Source organism: Ctenopharyngodon idella, chromosome 5, assembly GCF_019924925.1.
Source record: "Ctenopharyngodon idella isolate HZGC_01 chromosome 5, HZGC01, whole genome shotgun sequence".
In the NCBI taxonomy this organism is placed as follows: Eukaryota; Metazoa; Chordata; class Actinopteri; order Cypriniformes; family Xenocyprididae; genus Ctenopharyngodon; species Ctenopharyngodon idella.
Window position 1 is genome coordinate 30450946 of NC_067224.1, and position 22090 is coordinate 30473035.

The window sequence follows — 22090 nt, forward strand, 5'->3', positions numbered from 1 at the left end:
CTCCGGTTCTTTCTTCGTATTTTGTCATTTAGCTTTTTATTATCATTGTTTATGATACAAATGAGCATGGAATCAATCAATGAAAATGAACTGCTAAAAATAATACATATAACAGTAGTATTTCGTACACAACAAAACCAAACAGTCCTTCATGGTCTGTCTGATTTTCAAACTGTTCAAGATTGTAAATAGTTTCATAAAAACAGGTTGGAGAAACTAAAAACTAAAATCTAGGTAGCTAAAAACGAAGTCATTGTTGCAAAATAAACCCAGACAGAGTCATCAGGATGCCAGTGCAAAGCGGAGGGGGTTTTTGTATTATCCTGAAAGGGTTTTATTTTGATTTGAGATTAAATTATTGTTATGTCAGAAGAAAGAGACCAAGTGTCCAGAAATTCTGAACTCTAAGATACCTGATCAGTCTGTCTGTTTTTTTTTTTTTTTTTTGCAGCAATGACTACAGAACTACTTTCCAAACAAATAAATATATGGGCATGAAATGTTGATAATTTTACAGACAGAACATGAGCACAGCTAAGAAACAAATTTCCTGAATGAGTGGTTGGGATGAGTCGTCCTATGTTTCTTGGCTAAGTATTTTGTGAATGAGCTAAAGTAAAAACTAAAGGCCTAAACCACTCATCATTCTGTCTTTTTGGATCGTTTAAAGGGTTAGTTCACCCAAAAATGAAAATGCGAATCATTTGTTTCGAATCAGTGGTCCGGAGCGGCAAAATCACATGATTTCGGTAAACAAGGCTTCGTTACATCTTAAGTGTTTTGAAACTTCAATAGTTCATGTGACTTTGGCAGTTTGATACGCTTGATTTTTGTCCCCCAAACCAGTTCAGCCGAAATCCCGCCCTGGAGCCGATTCTAAACATTATCCAGAATGCAGAATCCCTGGCAATATTCAAAAGACAGCTGAAAACTCATCTCTTTCGTGAGCACTTAACCTCATCTTAATTTAAAAAAAAAAAAAAAAAATTATACCTATCCTTTCACTTCCTCTAATCCCTCTCTATTGTAGCTTATGATACTCTGAGCATTACCTAAGACTTGTATTGTGAGCACTTTTTGTGTCTATTTGCCTCGTCATGACGACTCGCTTGTTGTATTCCTCACTTGTAAGTCGCTTTGGATAAAAGCGTCTGCCAAATGAGTAAATGTAAATGTAAATTTAATTGGCCATGTCAATCACAATAACGATTGCCTACACCCAACCCTGATCCCTAAACCTACCCATCACTATAACCTCAGCCAATGAAATTGGTTGCAGGGCTGGGATTTCAGCTGAACCCTTTAGGGGAAAAAGTCACGCGTTTGACACGCGCTCTGAACTACTGAATCCAAACAAAAGATTCATAAAGCTTTGAAGCTTCATGAAGCAGTTTTGAAATCGCCCATCACTAAGATATTGTTGAATAAAGTCGCTATTTTGTTATTTTTGGCACACAAAAAGTATTCTCGTCGCTTTATAATATTAAGGTTAAACCACTGTACTCACATGAACTGTTTTAAATACGTTTTTAGTAGCTTTCTGGGCATTGAAAAAGGGAGTGTTATTGCTAGCGTTGCAGGCCTCACTGAGCCATCGGATTTTTATCAAAAATATCTTAATTTGTGTTCAGAAGATTAACGAAGGTCTTACAGGTGTGGAACGACATGAGAGTGAATAATAAATGACAGAATTTTCATTTTGGGGTGAACTAACCCTTTAAGTCTCAGATGATTCATTGACCATCTAAACCTTATTTCACACAAAAATCTGAGGGTCACAGTTTGCATCACAGTTTGACTTGCTACAAGAAGAATAGAAACCTGTACAAAACACCTAATAGTAAAATAACTTTTTTAAGGCGATACAGCATCTAGATTTGTACAATATATGGGTGACATATCCAGTTTGTAAAAACAAAAATAAAAATTCTGTAAAAAAACTCTGTAAACCCTGTAAACATCTCATAAAATTGTTTCTTTACAGTCCTGAGCCTCTCAATATTAACACACCCAGTGGAGAAATCAAAACAATGATTGAATATGTTTTCAGTAGTCTGGGGTAGAAATGTAATTTAGAAAAGAAAAGTGATGTTTGATAGTTCCTTAAGGCCGTCTTGAGGTGGTGTTTTTTCAGTGCAGTAGTCGTCATGGCAGCCGTCTGACTTCACTCCTGTGCACAGCAAAAATCTGAATTACTGTGACCGCAACTAAAATTGAAAAGTTGTTTATGGAGACACGCTATAATTCTACAGGGACCTGTGGTTGAATGATTTAAATGGTATGTTACCTTCGGTAGCTCTCTTTCTTTCTGTGACGGAGGCAAGGTTGGATTCTGTGGATGGGAAAATGCATATCTGAGATTATTCCCCTGCTCTTATCAACCACAATGTTTTTCTTTCTCAGAGAGCTGCTAGAGTGGGAGCCCTGCTGGTTAAAATGTGCCCTCACTTTTTCTCCATAACAGACAAGTTTGGTCAATTTGCTGCGTTGCTACGGTAACTATCACTGCAGAGATATCTACAGGAAGCCGTGGTGCTGCATGGACTTGCATGGACTTGAATGCAGTAGTTTCGCTAACTGCCCACGTGCATTCTGATCAAAAGTAAGATATTTGCTGACGCATGTGTAGTTGTAGTTTTCCTTCCCCCCCATACACACACACACACACACACACACACTCCATTAAGTTCAAGTGAGGCGTGCTTTGTATACCATATGAGGACATTTGAATTATGCGTATCCTGGATGTTTCCATAATGACACTACGGGAATGTAGCTTGATGTAAATGTTTGGAAACAGCACTGCATCTGCATCCGCTCAAGTAACAGTTTTCTTGCATGTCATCTAACTTTGTGTCTCTGCTGCCATCTAGTGTATGGGTAGTGAACTAGCATTAGTAACCAGCAACTACTGTATACTATCTGTATAAAGTTACTACACACCAGCGATCACAAATCCAGGATACTGTTTATTCATTCAAAAGTCAACACTCACCTCTTCCTGGTCTTCTGTATTCTTGAATTTCATGCTTTTATAGAAATCTCTCTTTGGAAGTAAATATAGAAGGAGCAAATCGCACACAACGGTGGCCTTAAAAAAACAGAACAAATATTAATTCACTTCAGTGAACATGTAGTTGTTGTTGGCATTAATTGTATAATGTTACAAGAGATTTCTGTTTCAAACAATTGCTGCTCTTTTCTTTTCATCACAAAATACTGAAAAAAACATTTCCATAAAAATATTAAGCAGCACAACTGTTTTCAACACTAATAACATGAAATGGTTCAGCATATTAGAATGTTTTGAAGGATCATTTGACACTGAAGACTGGAGTAATGATGCTGAAAATGTAGCTTTGCCATCACATGAATAAATTACATTTTTAAAATATATTCAAATAGAAAACATTTGCTTTAAAGGTGCAATATGTGAAATTTTCTGTCCGCTAGAGGTCACTAGAGGCCTATTCAAAACAAAGGCGTGGCTTGATGACGCCAAGTTTGAGCGCAGAAGAATGTGGTCTTCAACTCACAAGCCGGTGGAAAATAATCGGGATAGGACTCGGGCAGAAATTATGTTCATGGATGCGATTATTAACGTTACTGTAGTATGAAGTAGAGTTGCGTGTGTTGCGATTGCGCAACACACGCCGCGAGCAGCGGAACTTTATTATGCCACAGTCGCCGGTGCTGCTTCCGCTTTTCCGGTCATGAGTATGAGGTAACACAGCTCTCTTTATCATATTAGATACATTTGAGTGTGTTGAAAATGATGTTATAACGTTACTCTGAGCGTTTGCTCGGTGGCTGCTGTGAGACACTTGTTTGAGACACACTGCAGTAAGATAGATCGATTTTAGAATATCATATTAATAAATGCTGGATGGCTTGTTTTGATAAATTTTAAAACGTACCATATGATGGAGAAAATGCTGTATTACTGTTACTAAAAATAAAGCTGCATCTGATTATGCTATTTTAGCTACTTCACAAAATAGTGTTTTTCTCTGAGGCATAGTAAAGCATGGTACTCGCATAAAATCAAGAAAATTAGATTTAAACAGTAAGACTAAACGTGTTGAGCTATATAACGATAAATAGTTTTATGTCTATAAATATATCAAAACAGTTGTTCCCTTGTCTATTAAAACGTAATATATTAAAGCGTCTTTGGTGTTTCCATGGTTTCTACAAAATAAAACCACAATATGACGCAATTGACAGGCGACTCCTCACACGTCCCAGAGCCTTGGTTAAAACTGCAATTTTCTTAAGATTTACAAATAGTTGGAAACATTTGGGATATTGTAAGTACCCAAGTGAACAAAATATATAACACTGGCCTAGTGGTTTTTGGATATTTTACTGCAAAATTCTTACATATTGCACCTTTAAATTGTAATTTTTCACTACTGATTTTTCGCAACCTTGTTGAGAATAAGAGACCTTTTCTTTTAAAAGAATAAAAAAAAATTATACCAAATCTAAAGTTTTGAACGGTAGTGGATTTATTTATTTACAAAATTATTTGGCCACAGAGTACCAAAGTGGACTAATCAGAATCAAGTATTTCATAGAACTGTGTAATATAGTTCCACATTAATGCATCTTTTTACATGGATAGTACACAAAGATTTTCTGTCATGACAGCTCTCAGAGTGTTTGGCATGGTAATGGATATGAAAATGTTGATATGTTTGGTCTTGGTGGAATAGATCTGCTACACTGCTGCTGTTATTGTTGCTGCAGAGCAAGTACATCACTCACCACTCCAAAGATTCCTACTCCTGAACCTATGGCCGTTAGCGTTGGGATGATATCAAATTTTCCTGCCTGCGAGAAAAAGTGTAGACACAAATTGAAATGTGCATGTGCCGTAATTTCTTTGTAAATGACCCATAAGAAAAATATGCTTACCCGTCCGTGAACAATGATGTCTATCCGTACACCAAACACCTTCATTAGTGTTCTCTTCTCCAATTTATCCTCCACATAATATTTAGCATATCTGAAAGAGTCCGTAGCACGGATAATTTTTCAAGTAGTGAATCCAGGCTTTGATAAGATATTAATAAAGTTCTTCAAAACCATTTTTTATTCATTTTTTTAGAGATCTCATCGAATTTCACAGGCTTAGGAATAACACAGTACAGCAGGTTTAACCTTTTCTCAGTTTAGCTCTAATTTTACTTTTAAGGGAACATGAACATTGGCCAATAATCTGTGATTATGCAGTGAAAATTCTAAAATATTTCATTATATAGCCATGTTTGTCTCTTTTACACATCTGCTTCCAAAAGGTTTGTTGTTTTCATAAGGGGATAAACTTTCTAACCCACCTAAAATTGTATCCCAATGATGGTTTCTCCTCTTGGTCGTTTTTCCCTGTTCCGTAAAGACCATAGAATTCATACTTTGGTTTGCAGTGTCTAATATTCAGGTCTAGATTGCAGTCCCAGTCAATGAGGACTCCTATAGCACCACCCTAACACATCACACAGAAAAATATCATGAGGATTATCATCTCCATCGGTCTTCTCCAGTCACTAGGAAGAAGGCTTACAGGAACTCTTTTGTGCCCTATGCAGTAACTATTTTAAACAAGGTTAATTGATTGTGTGTGGGTTGTAGAATTGCTGTTTTTTTTTTTAATTTTTTAAATTTTTTTATAAATCTTAAAGTTGTCTGTTTTAAAAATGAATTGTGAGTTGTGGATTGTTGTTATGTATGTATTTCTATCATTGATGATAGACCATAAAGTTTCTCTGAACTCTGAACTCTACAACAATAATACTCTTGTAAACCTTTAATAAATAATGTCATAGTATTAATTGAATGTTGTGTGTTTAAATAGATGTATTTGTAGCTGGAGGAAATGAGCTTTTTCAAGCCATAGGTTCCCTGGGAATTTCCTACATGTTTTTAGAATAGTCATTAAATGATATATAAAGAAACAGCGAGAAGTTGCAATTGCAAGATGTAAAGATGCATTGCATGACATAAAATAACAATTATAGAACAAAATGTAAAAGCCTCTTCAAGTTTTGTTGAGCACAGACTTTAAGACCAATTCACACTGCACTGACAGACACCAACAAGCAACAGCCACTTTGTCAGGTTTTGTTGGATCTGTGTATTATTAACCCTGTCGGTGTCTGTTGGTGTTGTTTTTGCTGATTGAACATTTTCACAAACTGTAATCTGGTAATTGTCCTTGTTGGACGTCGGTGCAGTGTGAATTGGCCTTTATTGTTTGTGTAAAGAGTGTGAGGGTTTGTTTGTTTGTGTGTGTGTGTGTGTGTGTGTGTGTGTGTGTGTGTGTGTGTTCTTCTATACATGGTTTATGAGGACACAAATGTGTATAATGACATGGGTATTACAACGTAAACATGGTTTATGAGGACACTTCCTGTGCCCTTGTGAACCAAATGGCTTAAAAAACATACTAAACTGTGTTTTTTTGAAAAAATGCAGACAGTTTTCTGTGATGGGTAGGTTTAGGGGTAGTGTTAGTGTAGGGGGATAGAAAATACGGTTTGTTCAGTATAAAAACCATTACCCCTATGGAATGTCCCCACAATTCACAAAAACAAACGTGTGTGTGTGTGTGTGTGTGTGTGTGTGTGTGTTTACAATCATCAATGACAAAAACTTACCACACGAGCTACCTCAGAGAAATTGAACCCGGAGTGCTCAACAATGTCTCCTAGTCTGAAGATAGGACACAGTGGATCAGTCTGGCTGTGATACAAACACTTACTGATGTAACTCTGGTTTACACTCTCCACCAAGTTACTCCTAGAGAAAGAAAGAAAAATGTGAGGAGAACATTGACAAAACTTATAGATAAAACAGAGTGTTGCATTTTAAGCCTGGCCTTCAATGTGTACAGGACCATATTGACGTATGTACTGTACAAAAAAAATTTTTTATGTTGCTTATTGCAAATTCACTAAAGTTCATTTGATGTTAAACAATAAATGAAGGCTTCCTACAGTGCCTCCATTGAATCCCCTGTTGAAGACAATTGGTTTATAAGAAAGGCACTTTCAAAATAACCTTTTCTAAGTTAAAAGTTTACTTTTTGTTTTCATATGAGATATACAGTTTGAATTGATTTGTTAGGAGTTGCCAATATACCACAAAGAACATTAAAAGTTTGGAAAAGAAAGCATTTACCTTACTACATTAAATTGGCGAAAAGTAATGGAGTTTTTGATGAACAGTGTGTAGTTTTCTGCTGTCCTCAGGATTGGAGGGCTACATAAGAGGGACAAAACAAAGTTAAATGGATCAGACTGTGGGCTGATTCAAAACAATTTTAAATACAATTTGTCACATGCTCCAGGTATAATAAAACATACATTTATATTTAAGACAACTGTGGCATGTAGTTTGATTCCCTTGTTCCCAAGATTTCTACATGAAGTTCAAGCCACACAGAAATGGTGAGTGTTTGCTGTTTAATAAACAGTAACAAATATTTTAGTCAAACTATAACACATTGCTGGCCTATGGGCAACCAAACTTTTATGGTGGGCTTTTAACTGAAAAGATGCCACATTTAAAGGTGCAGTAAGCGATTCCTGAGAATCATTGTTTAACACTGTTGATATCTGAAATCAACCCAAACAAACACATCCCTCCCTTCATTGCTCTGCCCCAAAAATGCACAAACATGCAATGCAAGAGTGGATGTCTCTTTTATCATAGCAGAAGCACAGCAAAATAAAGCTTCACGAAAAATAAAGTGAAGACGACAAACGAACGACAAGGAAGAACAAAAAATGAACATACAGTACCTGAGCAGCACCCACTCAAAACCAATGTTACTCATGTCTAGAGCAAAAACATCACAACCTTTGCATCCATTTTCAGGCCTTCCCACGCTGGAAAGCTTTTCTAATATTAACACGGATCCTAAAGCTCTTGCCCTATCATAACATTTCTTTTTCCAGAGATATTTCTGACCTTTTCTCTTTTGTAATGCCACTCAGCCATCTCTCTTTCTATTGCTTCCTATTGCTCACTCTCTATGCCCCCTACTGCTGATTGGCTACAAGTTTGTTGTGGTGCTCGGTCCGATCCACTTTCAACAGTGTGTTTCAGAAATCACTTACTGCATCTTTAAGAAAAAATGGACATTAACTGAAGTCCCAGTTCTGTCAAAGTCGTGCCACATTGATTATTTCAAGTTACTGTTTGACACCCCAATGTGATTGATCCAGTTATTCTACAATAATAATAAAATAAGCATCCATACTTTGGTATTTCACGGTCGTCTTCAACAGGACACCAGGAGTAGATCTCACAAGTACTGGTGTTAGTGTTACACTTGCCCGTCATTTGCCCTGAGAGAGACCATAATGTCATAAGGGAAGGGGGAGTATTTGAGGTTTGGAATGGATCAGAACAGATTGAAACAAGAGCACGATCAAAACATAATCACATGCTCCAAAGAGGGATAGCAGAGTATATCCTGACAGCAACATAGTGTTGGCCTAGATCCAGCCCTCATCTGGTCCACGTGTAATCCACATGTACCAGATTAGGGCCGGATCTGGGCCACACTATGTTGCTGTCTGGGTATCACTGAATCATGTCTGACAAAATGCTTCGATTTTGTATTTTTCTAATTGAATAAGATAGGTAGAAAGACAGACAGACAGATAGACAGACAGACAGATAGACAGACAGACAGATAGACAGATAGATAGATAGATAGATAGATTTAAAGTTTAAATATGTTGCCACAATATTGGGTAGCAGAAAAAAAATTAAAAAATAAGATACATTTGTGTGGGTAATACACATCTATTCCTGTTAGTAAGTGACTGTGAGATTTCAGTGAGGGGCAGCCATGACTTTGATGTTACTAAATTAACTTTTCTCCGAATTAATGAGCATGAAGGACAATTCCATCAGTCCAGCTATTTAGGAATGCTTTCATCAGATTGCAGTTGGTCATATGTTTATAATTTCAGTCTGACTCTTTATACATTGCCAGGAACATTTGCATTCAAACACTGAACTTGCTTTGGTAGTAGCATAGCATTGACAAACCTTGTGTCAAGGATTAAATACACATAACATCAAATACACATCAAAGACATAATGATACAATTAGCATGAAATAAAATGCAGTCCAAAGCATGGTATAAACAAGATGGTTGTGTGTTTTCAAGGAAAATGACTAAATTGTACCCTGAGGCCCACTAGTGCGTTTTTGTTTAAAACGGCATCTACACTGGCGTTTCCACAGCGTTTCAGAGACGATCTCCGTCTACACTACACAGCCGAAAATGCATGTCACCTGACTTAATGTGCGTACAAGTGTAAACATTTGCCTCTTGTGCATGTATGCAGCTGCAGTTTAAAAAAAAAAAAAAACAGAGTTTAACTGCACAATGGCTGCTAAAAATTACAACAAAGCCAGCAAAGATTGCAGTTCAGTCTCCATGTTATTGTTTACACGGTCGTCAAGGATACGCAGAGAGAACGTGGGCAGCCACACCATCGTTTACAAAAGTATCCGTTTTGGTCCATTTATACTGAAACGCAACCCCTGCATTTTCAAACTAAAACGGGGTCTGCAGCGCTTTCGAAAGTTTGAAAACGCCGGGTTAGCGTAAATGACAGGCATAACCGTAGCACAACGTATGCGTTTTAAAACAAAAACGCACTAGTGTAAACGGGTCCTGAGTTCACAGAGTCACTATGTATGTGACAGGATTAATAGCATGTGTTGTATGGTGAAGTTAGTTGTAAGTTTGTGCCAGTCGCCCACGACTGAAAGTCAGGGAACTCTAAATTACTGAAGTGTGAGATAGTGCTGTTTACTTATGCCTGTATTCCTGGAGTAAATCATTCTGCTATGCTGCATGTTAAACTTAGTCAATATTTGAGTATTTGTGACCCACATAGAGATCAGGATATCGGTCAATAATGTGGGTTTGATTGCATTTTTCACAAATCAGCTTTTTGCCAATCATAATGATATCAAAAAAGCCACAAGATTCATTTAACATGGGTTTAATTTATTTATGTTTAGGTAGCTCCTGTTGTAAATGATCAGGTAGAATTTGGCTACTGAGAATGTTTTCTTTCTATTCCTTTAATTCAGTTTTCTTTGTATCTCAAACATGTTGCTGCTGCTAGTAATTATTGAATTAAACTTGGCAAAGTTATAAAGGAACTGCTAGTGAACTGAATCTGTGTAAAAGCCCTGTGGAACTCTGGGAACTACAGACATCAGTGAGCAAAAGGGTAAAATTAATCAAAGATGTGGAAAGTTAAGAAAAAAAGCAAGAGAGCAATGTTAGTTATGAATGTTAGTGACTTACGGAGACGACAGCATGGCTGATGTGCAGGTTTGTCAGTTAGAAGAGCAAGAGTTCATTAGTCCCCCAGCATTTCTGAGTGGAACTGAAACCAAATGCTTACGTGCAAGTGCACCTATTTTCTTACCCCATAATTTATTTGAATTTTGCGGTACATATCTTAGACCGCTGGTGCGCTGATTTAGTTACCAGTCAAGGTCAAAGGGATTATACAATGCCCATGAGAAGACACTCAATAAGTGATCTCCTCTGTCCCCCAGCTGCTGTTAGTAATTTGAAGTTAGTCTGCTGTGCTGGTGCCTTCTGTCGGAACAAGTAATGGTTAGAACTTTACCATTTCCCGTACGTTTGTATTTTCCCTCATCACAGGCTGTGTCCGAGGTGCAATTGTTCTTCCCATCCGGCAGCTGAAACACACAAGATGGGAAATGCGCTTTAATTTCTATTAGTGTCTAATTAAGCCCAAACTCGCTTGCTTGAAAATATGCAAATGTGAGATCCAAATGAGACAGGATGTACATAAGGGGCAGAATAACCGCAAAAACTAATTCTTGGGACTCATTTGTTTAAGCAAAGCTTTGCAGGTAGGGCAATAAAGTCAAATAGAGATTCAAGTGAAAGACAAATAAGACTGAGGTAAACCGAGAGCATGAAAATGAATGAATAAATGGACAGGATGTCTAGCGATGTATAAAACATAGCTGAAAGGTACAAACAGATCAGATAATCAAACACAGGTTATATGTGTGTTTGCCAAGTTCAGCAGGAGAAATACTTTATTTCAATCGACCACACTGTAGCAAAAAAAAAAAGAAAAAAGTCTACGCCTCGTGTATTAAAGACTGAATTAAGTGCTAAAATGCATTTGAGATGCAGTCACATCACTTAATTGAATCTGTTGTAAAAAAATAAATCAATTTTAATATCATACTAAGTTTCACACACTATTACACGATTTGGCTTCTAAGTAAGTACATTTTATTTATATAGCACATTTAAACACAGCAAAGCTGACCAAAGTGCTGAACAGAGTATAGGAAAAAAAATAAAAATCAGAATAAAACAACACCTTAGAAAAACACTATAATTGTTTTTTATTTTATACATTTTAATGAGCAATGCAATAAATCTACTGAAAAATATGAAAAATTTCAGCATTTACAAAAACATTCTGATGAACAGAATGACCAAAAGTGCAAGCTGACATGAGTGTGTTTAACTGATTCAAAAGCAACAACTATACTGTAACACGTGGTTGAAATCAAGGAGGAAGCAGGATCTAAACGCAGCAGTAGTTTTATTCTAACAGAATCCAAAACAGAAACTCAGGGAACAGGCAGGAACAGAACAACAATGTATACGTAACAGAGAACTGGCAACTGAACAGAACAAACACAGGGCTTAAATACACAGTGAACAGAAGATCTAAAGACTAATTAACAAGACACAGCTGAACTCAAACACTAATCAAATCAGAAACCATAGTAACAAACAAGTGGCGGGAAACTGAGAACAAACATTTTGATAAACATGAAGTCAGTTTTTATACATTCCTCTGAACAGACCTCATGGCCATTTTTGCAGAGTATCATGGGTAACGCACAGAGTAAAGTCAGATGAGCAACAGAGAGAAAAGTGACATAAGCCATGAGATATTATTGAGAAAACCACAAATAAATCACCCTTCAGTCTCACCATAACAGTATATTTTTGATGCATCATGAAATAACCAGAAATCTGGTTCTGAGTACAAACCCGATTCCAAAAAAGTTGGGACACTGTACAAATTGTGAATAAAAAAGGAATGCAATGATGTGTAAGTTTCAAATTTCAATATTTTATTCAGAATACAACATAGATGACATATCAAATGTTTAAACTGAGAAAATGTATCATTTTAAGGGAAAAATAAGTTGATTTTAAATTTCATGGCATCAACACATCTCAAAAAAGTTGGGACAAGGCCATGTTTACCACTGTGTGGCATCCCCTCTTCTTTTTATGACAGTCTGCAAACGTTTGGGGACTGAGGAGACAAGTTGCTCAAGTTTAGGAATAGGAATGTTGTCCCATTCTTGTCTAATACAGGCTTCTAGTTGCTCAACTGTCTTAGGTCTTCTTTGTCGCATCTTCCTCTTTATGATGCGCCAAATGTTTTCTATGGGTGAAAGATCTGGACTGCAGGCTGGCCATTTCAGTACCCGGATCCTTCTTCTACGCAGCCATGATGTTGTAATTGATGCAGTATGTGGTCTGGCATGTTGGAAAATGCAAGGTCTTCCCTGAAAGAACTTGGATATACCTTTCAGCATTGATGGTGCCTTTCCAGATGTGTAAGCTGCCCATGCCACACGCACTCGTGCAACCCCATACCATCAGAGATGCAGGCTTCTTAACTGAGCGCTCATAACAACTTGGGTTGTCCTTGTCATCTTTAGTCCGGATGACATGGCGTCCCAGTTTTCCAAAAAGAACTTCAAATTTTGATTCGTCTGACCACAGAACAGTTTTCCACTTTGCCACAGTCCATTTTAAATGAGCCTTGACCCAGAGAAAACGCCTGCGCTTCTGGATCATGTTTAGATATGGCTTCTTTTTTGACCTATAGAGTTTTAGCCGGCAACGGCAAATGGCACGATGGATTGTGTTCACCGACAATGTTTTCTGGAAGTATTCCTGAGCCCATGTTGTGATTTCCATTACAGTAGCATTCCTGTATGTGATGCAGTGCCATCTAAGGGCCCGAAGATCACGGGCATCCAGTATGGTTTTCCGGCCTTGACCCTTACGCACAGAGATTGTTCCAGATTCTCTGAATCTTTGGATGATATTATGCACTGTAGATGATGATAACTTCAAACTCTTTGCAATTTTTCTCTGAGAAACTCCTTACTGATATTGCTCCACTATTTTTCGCCGCAGCATTGGGGGAATTGGTGATCCTCTGCCCATCTTGACTTCTGAGAGACACTGCCACTCTGAGAGGCTCTTTTTATACCCAATCATGTTGCCAATTGACCTAATAAGTTGCAAATTGGTCCTCCAGCTGTTCCTTATATGTACATTTAACTTTTCCGGCCTCTTATTGCTACCTGTCCCAACTTTTTTGGAATGTCTAGCTCTCATGAAATCCAAAATGAGCCAATATTTGGCATGACATTTCAAAATGTCTCACTTTCAACATTTGATATGTTATCTATATTCTATTGTGAATAAAATATAAGTTTATGAGATTTGTAAATTATTGCATTCCTTTTTTATTCACAATTTGTACAGTGTCCCAACTTTTTTGGAATCGGGTTTGTAAAATATGTGTAAGTAAATACATTTATTAAGCATTTATAACATGCAAGTTAAAAATGGCTGACTATTTGGCAGGTATTACGTTAAAGTTATTCATGTGGTTATAACTGCTAATCAATGACTTATAATGCATTTGTAAATGAGTTATTAGTCATTAACAAACACCTTTATAAACCCTTTACAAAGGGAACCTTAATGTAAAGTGTTACCAAAATCTGCACTACTAGTTTTGAATGAATTAAAGACCTGATAAGTTTTAGCAACTGTACTTTAACGGGGGGGAAAGATGGTCAGGAAATGACTCATATAGAGATATTAATCTGAGAGAAAAATCACAAACATCTATGAGTCACAACAATGAAAGATAATAGAGATGAGAAAAGAAAAGAAACATGTTTTTACCTACCTCAGGACATTTGCCCTGTTTCTGTCCCTCAGTGGAAATGTAGTTTGTCATCACAACAAAAGACGAGTCACCCTAGAAAACAGAACAGAAATGACTTGAAGGGATGAAATTTCAATCCCTAAACTCAAACCCGTGGGTTACAGAAACTCATGTGATGGGTTACAGAACAGAGCCAGAGTGCCACAATGAATTTACATCCTTTCTTACTGTATTTGGTGATGCAGTGGTTGCCTAAGAAATGGAGTGTTTGAAGTTGACTGTGCATGCATGACTTCAGGCATGCATGACTGTTTTTGACACCCCTGTGTGACATGATGAAAGTCCTTTTTTTGAAACCAAAAACTAAATGCCAAAACAAACCGCTAAAAAAAAACTCTCTGTACATTGGTTTATTATTAAAAGCTTGATTTACACTCTTTGAAGATAGGCATGGATATATTTTCAGCTCACATCAATGTCAGAGAGGCAGGTGTGTTTGTCTGTTGCTGAATGTAATGTTTAACCTCAGCCTCAAATAGCCAAAGTGTCATTCCATCTCTTGTGTCTCTGCTCTGCTAGCACTTTTAGTGTAGTCACACTTTTTTCAGTGTGACTACAGCAACTTGTAATCATTTTCAACAGTGCCTTCCTGTCTTTATTCTCACAGTGTCAGGTAGCATTATCATTATTACTAATCAAAAGACATGCAGTGTATATATATATATATTTTTATATGATAAATAGTTTTCTGAGTTCAAATGGTCTAGTGACAATTATTCAGAGTCTTAGAATGTATAAATTACACTTATAGAATATGTTTCGGATTAATACAGCAAATAAATATTTTAATATCTATTTTAATATATTTTAAATGTAATTTATTCCTGTGAATCTTAGAATATAGCCTATGTATATATATATATATATATATATATATATGTGTGTGTGTGTGTGTGTGTGTGTGTGTGTGTGTGTGTCACATAAGGAAGAGCACAACGAAGAGATGGTTGTTATTGGTTTTGATTAAAGAATCTATAGGAACACTAGAGAGAAACAGAATAACAACCATTTAACACTGACAACACCGAACAAAGAACTGAATGAAGACAGGACTTAAATGCACAGAACAAAAGAGCTACTGAGTTAATTAATAAGACAAAAGGTGAACAGGATAATTAATCAAGGGAATAAACTGGCAAACCCTAAGAAACTGGGTCACACAGGCAAACAGACCTAAAACACAATGAAACTAAGCCGAAACAGAATCAAACATAATGTAACCATATGATGGCAAAGCTGAATTTTCAGTATCATTACTCCAGTCTTGAGTGTCACATGATCCTTTAGAAATCATTCTAATATGCTGATTTTCTACTCAAGAAACATTTCTGATTATTATCAATGTTGAAAACAGTTATGCAGCTGCTTAATATTTTTGTGGAAACCATCATAAATTTTTTAGGATTCTTTGATTAATAGAAAGTTGCAAAAAGCAACATTTATTTGAAATGGATTTTTTTGTTGTAACATCATAAATGTCTTTACCGTCACTTTTGATCAATTTAAAGGGATAGTTCACCCAAAAATGACAATTCTGTCATCATTTACTCACCCTTAAGTTCTTCCAAACAACTTTCCTCTTTCTTTCTTCTCCTGAACACAAAAGAAGATATATTTAAAATATATATATATACTTTTATATACTTTTATATATTCTTCAAAATATCATCTTTTGTGTTCAGCAGAAGAAATTCACAGGTTTGGAACAAATTGAGGGTGAGTAAATGATGACAGAATTTATACATACATATATACATACACCCATACACACACACACACACACACACACGTAAAGGAATAAATTTGTTATCACAAAGAACATTTTAATGTTTACTTTTTTGGACATGATACTATTTGACTATCAAGAAGCTCCTGGAGCCACTCCTTTAATTGCTGAGTGATGACGTGTTTGCTTCTCTGTCAATAGTTGGTCTGCTTCTTATTGCACTGGATGATTTCTGCGAAATAACTTTACATTCTGAAAATGCCACAGGCTGTTGGCATAAAGTAAATCATGGAAGGCATTTTCAGATATTTATTTAAAATATATATCTTTATGATCAACTATGGTGTCATATTGTTCAATGTGTTTGTCTGCTTGATGGTTTCCCTTCTAAATAGTGAGTCACAATTTAGATGTTTACTTGCCTTGACAATGTTAGCACTTTGAGTGAGAATAACCTGAAGCAGCGTGACTGCAAATGTTTGCAGACCAAGAGTACTTTTATCTATGATTTGGCTCAATCCACAGCCATAATGACACCAATTCCAGCTTTTTGCTGGATGGGCAATTACCCAGTGAGTAGCCTATATCTGCATTCAAATGCATGTATTGATAAAACTTAACCCTCTACAGCACAGTGTTGCCCGGGGGGGTCAAAAAAAAAATTATCAATAAAATGTTCCCAAATTAACCAAAAAATGATGTGGAATATCAACGTGTGCAGTAGAGGGTTAAACAATATATACTTTTCAAACATTGAGTATTGGGGCCAAAATTAAGAGACACAACCCACCTGTTCAGGAAAAACGTAATCAGCTACATCCCATATCCTCTCCTTTCCACTGATGTTTGTGTAGGACACTCCCTTCATCTTGGTGAAGACGGAGCTTATGGCAGTATCCACTGTCTGGTAGCCTTTCTCATACATGAACACCCATCTAATTAAAGCAAAAAAAACAATCCATGAATATTACTGTTCTGCTATAATCAAGCTACAGTCTGAAGACTACAGATTTCATTCACAATCTTTTTTGTGTATTCAGTAAATTAGAGGTATTGTAATTCAAAATGATAATTATAGTTCATGTATGGTTTCATTCAGTAGCCTGAATGGCAAATTGCATTAAAAATCAGTATCTTTGTGCTTTTACAAAAGATTTGTATTATTTGTTATCCAAACACATGAGGTTTTATGAAGCCATAAAATAATTTACCACCTTGTTACAGAATATATGAGCAAAAGATCCTATTCTTTGATAAAGGATTACACAAAGGAGTACATTTCGTTGATTGTGGACTAATCTTCTTGCTGACAATATAGGAAATATTTTACATTTATTTTTATCTTAATTAATTTTTTGAGACATTTTATTTGATTCTGATTCTGAAAAGCCATTCTTTCTTTCTATTCATGAATTCTCACAACACACAATTTGTCAATATTGAACTTCTGTCTACAGTGACGTCAGTCAACAGCAGATGATACTGGTGTGACAAAGCTGGGTTTCACTTTTTGAATTTAATTTGATCCTAATAACTCCCAGAACTACTAGTAGTCTTTTGTATTGTTTACTGTTTGATAGTAACAGTACAAAATATATTTATAACTGCATTATTTTATTTGGGTAAAAAGTATACTGTATCCTCATGATATGCTATTAAACTTGCCCAGCAGTTGGAAAACTTTTATGTGACATAAGGCTGTCTTATAGTTTGCGTTTCAGAATGTGTGCATGTGTTCACACATAGTTGAGTCATCTTGTGTCATAAAACTGAAGCAATAAGATTTTGGCCTCATGCCCTCTAACAAGACATGGCAAACTGTATTCTTCCCTTTGAAGCGTGACTTGCAGCCTTATCGTCTCATCTGACGTACCCAAAGATGAAATGGCATATTGCTCCAGACAGACCAAACTGGCAAAACCGATGCTATTGCACAGTATTTATCGACTTGATCAGTTTGTTTTATTCAGATTACCTGACTTCAAAGACACACAACTTCTACGTGACAGATAACAGATGTCCCCTACACTTTAAGCTGTACGAACAACAGCTATTGAAAGACGACATGCAGGTTTCTAGTGTTTAAGGTTTTTTAGCTTTGAATTCCAAAACAAATACTTCTGTCAGCCTGCTGTGCTTTGGACTAGAACTTCATTTGATTCGTTAAGGGTGGTCTGCTGATGTTCACTGATAAACTAAAGGGAGTAACAGAGAGGGATGCGAGAGCAGCACAACTTTTAATTTGTTCTATGATCACTGACATTAAAGGAGGTTTATTGTATAGTCACACTATAGTTTGATACAGTAAAATAAGCTAGAAATTGCTCTTTAAAATAGCCTAATAATTGCAAATTGCCACTTTTTACAGTGTAGATGTACACTGTAAACCCGAACGGTACTACTAACTTATAAAGAATGAAGTACGCTGCAATTAAAGTCTGTTAAATCATTGATGCAACTTAAAACAGTTACATTTTCTAAAAGAGGAGTTTAGTTTTATTTTTGTGTAGCTCAACATTTTTGAGTAAACCTTTATACTTAAATTATTATTTTTAAGTTTACTGAACGATATAAAGTGACGTCATCCATGTCACGCCATTGCCGTTGTTACCAACGTTATCAGAACAATACATTCAACATTAAACTGCGTTGCAGCAGATTTCAAGTTCCCTGCATGCTTTGCGTCACACCCTGTAAGAGAGAATAAATGTTGAAACTGAGTGTTATTTTGTGTGTTTATGCAGAAGATTAATACAGGGGAAGATGTGTTATTGTTTAATGTTCTGTAATTTAGGTATTTAAATGTGTTTCTGTGATTTTGAAGTTTTGTAGGGTTACCATTGTGGTGAAGAGTAGTGCCTGTGGTTAGGTTGAGAATGGGCTGCAAAACTTTAAGGCTGCATGTTGATTAACAGTTAATGCAGGTAAATACTGATAGTCTCTTTGATGGTTATATTAGTGCATGCTGTTAGCATGTAGTGCTGTTGCTAAGTAACACTTAAAGGGTTAGTTCACTATCAAATGAAAATTAGCCCAAGCTTAACTCAGCCTCAAGCCATTCTAGGTGTATATGGCTTTCTTCTTTCTGATGAACATAATCAGAAAAATATTAATAAATATCCTGATGCATCCAAACTTTATAATGGCAGTGAATGGGGCCAACAAGTATGAGCTGAAGAAAGTGTCTCCATCCATCATAAACGTGTGCTCCGGGGTGTTAATAAAGGCCCTCTGAAGCAAAACGATGCGTTTGTGTAAAAAAAATATCCATATTTAAACAAGTTATGAAGTAAAATATCTAGCTTCTGCCAGACCACCTTCCGTATTCAACGTACGAAGAAAGTGTAAAACTCTTGCATGCCAGTTTACACTTTCTTTGTAACTTGAATATGGAAGGCGGTCTGGCGGAAGCTAGATATTTTACTTCATAACTTGTTATGGATATTTTTTTTACACAAATGCATCGCTTCGCTTCAGAAGGCCTTTATTAACCCCTCGGAGCCATCTGGAATATGTTTATGATGTATGGATGTGGATGGAAGCACTTTCTTCAGCTCATACTCGTTGGTCCCGTTCAATGCAATAAAGCTTGGATGCGGCAGGATATTTATTAATATTTCTCGGATTATGTTCATCAGAAAGAAGAAAGTCATATACACCAAGGATGGCTTGAAGGTGAGTAAAGCTTGGGGCAATAAAGATTAGGTGTTAGTTTATTCAATATTTCAGTTAAATTGTAATTACCGAATTTGTGTAGTATAAAATATATATATTTTTAAGTTCTACTAAAATAATCTTTGAGTTGTTTACTTAAATGTTTTGAGTATTCTGAACATATTGGGTTTTACAACCACTGCATCAAAATAATTGAAAAATAAGAAACATTACGTATGGTAAACAATAGTTTTAAGTACAGTGGACTTAAACATTAAATAAAATTAAAATTAATTTTTTTTTAGTTTGACTTAATTTTTACTTATAATTATTGTTTACTTTAAAAATTTGAGTTACTTACATTTTTTGAGGTTTTTACAGTGTACCACCTAAAGTGGAAACAGTTAAGTGTTGCTATATTACTGGCACTTTTCCAAGTAAGTTATTGCTCCAATGGCTTTATATACAGTAATCATTTATTTGAACACACTTATTCAACAATTATTTGGTTACTTTAAAAGCAAATTGTATTGCTTAGAGCACGGGTTTTCAAATTGGAGTCCAGGAAAAATCTAGAGAAAAACTGTAAAAATGTGAGTGAATGAATGAATGAATAAATGAATGAATGAATGGTGTGATTAAAATAAAAAAATAGTTATTAATTTTATTAAATATATTACATTAAAATATATAAATAAAATAAAATTAAATATATAGTTTAACAGTATATGAGTAGAAAAAATACAGTAATGTAAATAATTTTAGACATATAAGATACATTTTTCAGTGTATAAATGTGGTGTTTATAAAAGATAGACGCCTTTTAAAGTTTAAGTGGGTCCCTCACATAAGGACGATCATATTTGGGGGTCCGTGGCATCTAAAGGCCCTGAAAACCCCTAGCACACAAATGATAGCCACATAATGACTGTACTGGTGCTCAGTCACTGCACAATACAGGTTTGAATAACTTAAGAGGAAATACTCAGTGTTTGTTAACATCTATCAAAGTCTGCTTTTTCCCATTAATGACTACAGCATGACATTTTACCGTTCAAACAAATGTTTGCTTTTATAAACATGTCTGTATGCGACGTTCATATCATCAGCATCGCATAAGTGTAGCCTATCTTTTACACAGATGCCAGTTATCTAATACACACTGAGGGCCAGCTGTTAGCTCTGTGACTGGAACTGAGCTGAAATGAGCTAAATCAGACACAATGAAAAGCATGTGGGAACAGTTTTAAGCAAATCAAGCTCACAAAATAAATCTCAGCTTATTCTAATGTTCTTCTGTCTCTGTTTTGAAACAATAACAGTTTTATGGTGTACTGCTAGTTAAACTAAGCAATGCATTATACTAAATGATACATCATGACTGCACTTAATTGTGCAATTCAATACAAGGCTGGAGCCGTTAGTTTGTTTACATTCTGCACATTTTTTGCTCTTGTTGAAGCATGTTCTGTTTTGTTAATCATGCTCAGTTTTCCTCTGCTTTTCTTTTTTTTTAGTTTTTTAAGAATACAAGAAATCCCTTACCCAATGATGTAGGATAAAACGCCCAGCTGGATGATTCTGCACACAACTGCAACTCTTTTGTTCTTGACCAGAACCTGTCGTGGAGTTTCATATTCAAAGAAGAAGTCTGAAAAAGATCTCTTTATTACGGACTTCATTTTTCTAATTGAAAGGAAAGGGTAGAAAGATGTGATAAATCCTCCTCTCTGTCTTCACAGTGTTCTTGAGATGTCCTGGAAAACAATGTGTATAGAGTGCTGATCTCTGACTTCCTTCCTCCCCTCAGCTTTATCTGTCTCTCTTTCTTTCTCTTACTCTTCTAAACCAAGCACTTCTTGTAAACCGCCCACATTGCCTTGTCTTCATACCCCCTCCTCCTGTGGCTGTAATACAAATTCATGTACAGGCGGATAAACTTCTTAAGGGTGGAGTAACAACTCAGAGTCCAATTGCAAATAAAGGCTTAATGTCTACCACACATCTGTGACGTCCCTGAAACATCCTTCTCTCTCTCTCTTTATCAGCACTCTTCATGTACTCTTTGGTCACTGCCTTCCTGAATGACTGCTAAAGATAAAACCCAGCACAGTTCATTTTATGTATATATAGTTTCACAGGATGAATCTTAAGCTTAATGAAGCATCTCAGTTTCTGTTGCTTTATACAGTTATGGGTAACCACCATCAGACATCAAACCAGAGAGCCGTGGATCAATGTCCGGCCAAAAATGCCTGCAGTGATATGAAATTTCTTGATTTAAGGATTGAATATCATCAAGTGCACACACTGACTTATGTACTTATGTAAATTGCTCAACAGTGTGGTGTGCATACAGTAGCTTGTTATAAAGAGTAGATTATTGGTCAAAAATATGCAAATTACCTCACTCAAATTGCATGAAAAGTAGTGGTTTGCACAGTGCAGGTATTTTAATGTGTACATTTTTATTGTAATTCTTTACTTATATTACAAGATGTTACATTTCCTTGTTCAGAAGTAAGAAGGCTACAGCACGTATTTTTATCATTCCCATTTTCTCTTTTTTTAATAGCCAAACCCCCAGAAAAGGCTGTGAAAATACTTAAAATCAAAGCA

General features: G+C 36.0%; 1 protein-coding gene across 2 annotated transcripts; it reads right to left on the bottom strand.

The window, feature by feature from the left end:
* Positions 1-6: 6 nt before the first annotated feature.
* p2rx1 (purinergic receptor P2X, ligand-gated ion channel, 1) lies at positions 7-21497 on the bottom strand. 2 transcript variants are annotated; one of them, XM_051893309.1, is made up of 13 exons: positions 21017-21497; positions 16608-16752; positions 14053-14124; positions 10690-10750; positions 8267-8354; positions 7183-7263; positions 6660-6801; positions 5343-5488; positions 4921-5011; positions 4771-4836; positions 2996-3091; positions 2288-2332; positions 7-2170 (listed from the first exon to the last, which is right to left on the bottom strand). In XM_051893309.1, the coding sequence occupies exons 1-13, from the start codon at positions 21151-21153 to the stop codon at positions 2165-2167; spliced, it is 1176 nt and encodes a 391-aa protein (XP_051749269.1). In that variant the 5' UTR covers positions 21154-21497; the 3' UTR covers positions 7-2164. The 2 variants fall into 2 exon arrangements, with proteins under 2 accessions (XP_051749269.1, XP_051749268.1); XM_051893308.1 differs by having other exon boundaries at positions 10678-10750; positions 21017-21489.
* Positions 21498-22090: the final 593 nt, after the last annotated feature.